This window comes from Egretta garzetta, unplaced genomic scaffold (genome assembly GCF_000687185.1).
Source record: "Egretta garzetta isolate BGI_Z169 unplaced genomic scaffold, ASM68718v1 scaffold34, whole genome shotgun sequence".
NCBI classification, from domain to species: Eukaryota; Metazoa; Chordata; class Aves; order Pelecaniformes; family Ardeidae; genus Egretta; species Egretta garzetta.
Window position 1 is genome coordinate 4,669,758 of NW_009259586.1, and position 5,468 is coordinate 4,675,225.

Below are 5,468 nucleotides of genomic sequence, written 5' to 3' on the forward strand. Positions count from 1 at the left end.
GGGCCCGACACCCGCCACCGGACAGTGGCCACGCTGGAGGAGAGACCCTTTGTCATCGTGGAGAACACAGACCCTAGCACCGGGGTCTGCGTGCGCAACACCGTGCCCTGCCGCAAGCAGACCAACTCCTCCCAGAGGTGAGCAGCGAGGATGGAGCTCGGCAATTTTGGCCACCACTCCCCAGGCATGTGGTGTCCAGGGTGCACCAGGGTGCTCAGAGGATCTTTGGTTGGTCCAACCCATTTTTCCCGGTGTGGTTTCAGTGGCGATGGCCTCGTGGATCCCTACACCAAGCTGTGCTGCAAGGGCTTCTGCATCGACATCCTGAAGAAGCTGGCCAAGGCGGTGAAGTTCTCCTATGACCTCTACCTAGTGACCAATGGCAAACATGGCAAGATTGTCCGCGGGGTCTGGAACGGCATGATTGGTGAGGTAGGGGTGGACATGGCTCGGACCCCACCTTTGGCCCTCCCTGGGGAGCACCATTCGCTTGGGGCATGCCCTGACTAGGAACTCTCCTGCTGGAGACGGGGTCAGGGTGTCTGCGGTGGGACTCTGGGCAGGGGACAGCTTGGGGTGAGCTTACCAGCAAGGCTTGATGGAGGAGGACAGGGAGAGGGTCAGCTGAACATTTATGACCCCCCCACAGCTGATTGTGTTTGTGTCACTGGTCATTTAAGTAGCTAATATTTAAAAAAATAAAAAAATAAAAAAATAAAAAAAAAATCAAGGTTGGAAATGCTGGAGATGAGGAAACGCCTGGGGAAGGTGGTCTGGGTCCCTCTGCCCATCCCAAGACCATCTGCCCCTTCCGCAGGTGTACTACAAGCGCGCAGACATGGCCATTGGCTCCCTTACCATCAACGAGGAGCGCTCCGAGATCGTGGACTTCTCCGTGCCCTTCGTGGAGACAGGCATCAGCGTCATGGTGGCCAGGAGCAATGGCACCGTCTCCCCCTCTGCCTTCCTGGGTGAGCCGTAGGTCCCTCTGCCTGTCTGTCCATCTGTCTGTCTGCAGGTTCATCGCATGCTTCTGACAAATGCAAATTAAAAATATTGTTTGGTTTTAATAACTTTTAAGAAAAAAAAAGCCTAAGTCATAAGGGAAGGAGATTGTGCTGCCGGCTTTGGGGCTTCCTCCTCCCCTCGCCTGGAATAATCCTTTTAAATTACAGAGACAGAGGCTGGGATCGGTGATTTCCTCCTCTTCATTACTTGTGTGGAGGAGGAAGGACGGGACGTGGGGGAGACAAGGCAGGGATTTGCCAGCTCTGAGCTCTGTGCTGGGGATCCCTTCCCTGCCACCGTCACCAGAGCCCATGGCTAAGCTGAGTGGAGGAAACCACCGGTGCTCAAAGTTTTATTTAATGAGTTTTAAAAAAGCAAAACTGCAGCCTAGGAAGGGGAGGAGACTGGCCAAGGTCATCATGAAATTCAGCCTGAGCACTCAGGCAGGGCTCTCGGCTCTCGGCAAGGGCACAGCGGCAGCATCCCAGCTTGGTGGAGCCGGGCTCCAGTGCAGGGAGGGTGCGGGTGGGTGTGGGTGCCAGGGATGCTGTGGGGTGCAGGACATCACCAGCCTGGGCACGTCTTCCCCTCCTGTCCCGACCAAGCCCAACGCCCTGCCCCCTGACCAGGTGTCACCTTGACCGGCCCCAGGGACAGACGGAGCATCCCCAGTTCCGCAGTGCTGGGGTCCGTGGACCCCACACCACTGCCGCCTCCCGTGCTAATGAGCCGCATCCCCATCAGGGGAGGCCTCTCCTCCCTGACAGCGAAGGACGCGCTGATAAATGGACCTCAGTGGCCGCCTGTTGAAGGCTCAGACGCATCCCCACTGCTCCCTCCGCTCTTGCTGCCCTGTCCCGGCTCATCCCGGGCAGGCGGGGGCTCACACCCACCCCCAGCGCCCAGGGGCTGAGCAGGGCTGGGGGATGGTGCAGGCATGATCCCGTGGCTGGAGCCAATGCAGGGGGCAGCCTGCGATCCCATGGGAAACCCTCCTGCTGACAACCCTGGAGATGGGCAGTGTCACATCAGCATCTCACCATTGATGAAAGCCTGGTTTTATTTAGGCAGGGAAGCGCGGCTGCACCCCCCTGTTTTGCAGCATCCCCCTTCCCTCCTGATGTCCTGTGGATCTGCTCGGCCACAGTGCTGCCAGCACCATCCCTACCCCTTTATTCAGGAGGATGAGCCCCATCCATCAAGGAGGGGTCCTGGGACTCCTTGGGAGGCTGGGGGGTGTCCTGGGGGGCTGACAGGGTCCCACTTGCCTTTTACAGAGCCGTACAGCCCAGCCGTGTGGGTCATGATGTTCGTGATGTGCCTCACCGTGGTGGCCGTCACTGTCTTCGTGTTTGAGTATTTCAGCCCCGTCGGCTACAACCAGAACCTCACCAGCGGCAAGAGTGAGTGGGGGAGGCAGGAGGTGGGGGGACAGGTCCCTAGCCAGGTTGATGACTGTCCCCTCCATCCCCTGTCCCCGCAGGGCCGGGAGGTCCCTCCTTCACCATTGGCAAGTCGGTGTGGCTGCTGTGGGCTCTGGTCTTCAACAACTCGGTGCCCATCGAGAATCCCAAGGGCACGACTAGCAAGATCATGGTGCTCATCTGGGCCTTCTTCGCTGTCATCTTCCTCGCCAGCTACACCGCCAACCTGGCTGCCTTCATGATCCAGGAGCAGTACATCGACACCGTGTCGGGGCTGAGCGACAGGAAGGTGGGGCTGATGATTGGGCTGGGATCCCTAAACAATAATAAGGTTTTTGGGGTGAGGAGAACTTGGGGGGGCTGCATGTCACTGCTGGCCGGCTGGCTGGTGGATAGAGGGCTGGCTGTGGGGAGGGGGGACATGCTGGGAACATGGCAAGGGACATGGACTCTGTGTGACACCGCTCCCTGGGGCTCCCCGTTGCAGTTTCAGAAGCCGCAGGAGCAGTACCCCCCCTTCCGCTTCGGCACTGTCCCCAACGGCAGCACCGAGAGGAACATCCGCAGCAACTACCCCGACATGCACACCCACATGGTGAAGTACAACCAGCGCTCCGTGGAGGACGCCCTCACCAGCCTCAAAATGGGGTATGGGTCCCCCAAATGGGGTACGGCTCCCCCCCCGGTCAGGGGTATGGCTTCCCCTAATGGGATACAGGTCCCAGAGCTGGGGTACAGCTCTTCCAAATGGGATACAGGCTCCCTGGGGTCGGGTACAGTGCCTCGAAAATGGGGTAGGGCTTCCTCAGCTGGGGTACATCCCCCCCACCAGGTGAGATAGGGGCTCCCAAGACTGCGTATGCATCTCCCAGATGGGGTATGGCCCTGTCTGGCTTCCCTGCATGGGGTACGGACCCCCCCAACCAGGGTACAACCCCCTGAGATCCATACAGCTCTCCCCAAAAGGGACACAGCCCCCTCCAGATGGGGTATGGCTCCCCCAAATGGGATACAGCCCCCCCCCAGGTTGGGTACTTCCCCCCAAGTGGGGTTATAGGTCTCCAAGATGGGACAGAGACCCCCAAAGAGGACAGAACCCCCTCCAGATGGGCTACAGCTATCCAAAGGGGGTAGACCTCCACCAAAAGAGGTACAGCCCCCCAAAACAGGGCTGCCAGCCCCCGCCCTCACCCTCCCTCCCGTCGGCGGGGCAGGAAGCTGGATGCCTTCATCTATGACGCGGCGGTGCTCAACTACATGGCGGGCAAGGATGAGGGCTGCAAGCTGGTGACCATCGGCAGCGGGGAGGGGGTTGCCACCATCCCCATCCTCTCCCCACCCCTGCCCTGCAAATTAACCCAGGGACCAGGGCTTTGGTCCCCAGACCCTGTGCAGCCTCCACAGATCCTTGCAGGATGCCACCAAGGGGCTTCTCCACCAGCTCCTTTCAGGGGACATTAAATCCAGCACCATCTCTCCAGCTGTGTGCTTGAGGGGTGTCATTCCCTCTGGGGTCCCTCCTCTTCCTGCATGCTGTAAAATCCTGGAGATGGCCATGGACAAAATCTGAGGGTCGAGGCAAAGCCTGGGAAGGGGACAGGGAACATGACTAGCTGGTACGTGGGTGGGGAACAGAGATGGGAGAGGGCCCTGGAGGAGGACAAGTGACTGGTGGGACACTCAGGCCACAGGCAAGGAGTAAGTGCTAACAGCTCCAGGGGCTTTGGGGGTGGCTTTCTCCTCCTCCAGCCACGGTGGGGTGGGGATGGGCAGGGGCTGTGCTTGGGGAGATGATGCCCAGGGAAGGGGCATTTTCACCCCCTGACCAATTTGTGTATATGGCCTCAGGAGAGACCCAGAAGCTGGAGACGGTTTGGCTGTCGGGGATCTGCCAGAATGAGAAGAACGAGGTGATGAGCAGCAAGCTGGACATCGACAACATGGCCGGGGTTTTCTACATGCTGCTGGTGGCCATGGGGCTGAGCCTGCTGGTCTTTGCCTGGGAGCACCTCGTCTACTGGAAGCTGCGTCACTCTGTCCCCAAGTCCCACAAGCTTGACTTCCTCCTGGCCATCAGCAGGGTGAGTGACACTGCTGGGGGCTCTCGAGGGGCCCAAATGTCCTCCCATGGTGACAGGGGGATGGGCACAGCTTGGCGGGCATCGTCCCTTCAACCCACACGGAGGGGACTGGAGATGTTCGCACAGGTGTGAGCTCTTGGCTGGGGAGAAAAGCTGGGTTTGGGGGAAAGGGCTCAGCCCTGGGAATGACCCTGCATCCCTGGGGAAAAGGGTGATGGAGGATGGTATCTCCCGCCCTGGCAGAGCTTGGGAGGGGACATTAGTGCTGTCAGGACATCTCAACCTCAGCAGCTCGGCAGGGCGGGTTCATGGGTGCAGGACCCCAGTGACCCTGCTCATGGTGGGGTGTCCCCCCCCTTCTCTCTGCAGGGCATCTACAGCTGCTTCAGTGGGGTGCAGACCCTGGGGAGCCCCGGGCGGGCACCTACGCCTGATGTCACTGCGAGCTCGGCCCAGGCCAACGTGCTGAAGATGCTGCAGGCGGCCAAGGAGATGGTGTCGACGGCCAGCGTGGGTGGCTCACTGGAGCAGGCCACCCGCACCATCGAGGACTGGAGCAGCCGCAGCGAGCGCCTCCAGACCACCTTCTCCCTCAGGACACCCCAGCTTGTGGTGCAGAACAGCACCGGCGCCTACCGGGCCCCCTCCTCCGGCCCGGCCCCTGCCGAGAGGCTAGGGAGAGCCTACACTCCCAAGGGTGCTCCCCCAGGGCTCCCGCTGCCCCAGCCCGTCCCAGTGGACTCCCGCCTGCCCAGGGAGGAGAAGTGGAGAGGGGCGAATGAGCACGTCCCCCGCATCCTCCACCCGCTGAAGTTTCGGGGTGGCTGTGTGGGGGATGAAGCCCTCCCTGCTTTCCCCCACCTCCTCGTGAAGACTTCCCCTGGGGGGGATTTTGGGGAGCAGGCACTGGTGGGGAACCACATTGGGGCTCCCCTCCCGCCCCCCACGTCCCCCA

General features: G+C 60.6%; 1 protein-coding gene across 1 annotated transcript in view; it reads left to right on the forward strand.

The window, feature by feature from the left end:
• GRIN2C (glutamate ionotropic receptor NMDA type subunit 2C) overlaps positions 1 to 5,468 on the forward strand; it is an 11,771-nt gene that overhangs the window by 4,991 nt on the left and 1,312 nt on the right. Inside the window, exons 5-13 of the mRNA XM_035893377.1 lie at positions 5 to 137; positions 264 to 432; positions 818 to 971; positions 2,286 to 2,411; positions 2,492 to 2,721; positions 2,920 to 3,080; positions 3,647 to 3,753; positions 4,209 to 4,513; positions 4,883 to 5,460. Of these exons, the coding sequence (XP_035749270.1) occupies positions 5 to 137; positions 264 to 432; positions 818 to 971; positions 2,286 to 2,411; positions 2,492 to 2,721; positions 2,920 to 3,080; positions 3,647 to 3,753; positions 4,209 to 4,513; positions 4,883 to 5,460 (1,963 nt within the window). The remainder of the gene's footprint in view (positions 1 to 4; positions 138 to 263; positions 433 to 817; positions 972 to 2,285; positions 2,412 to 2,491; positions 2,722 to 2,919; positions 3,081 to 3,646; positions 3,754 to 4,208; positions 4,514 to 4,882; positions 5,461 to 5,468) is intronic.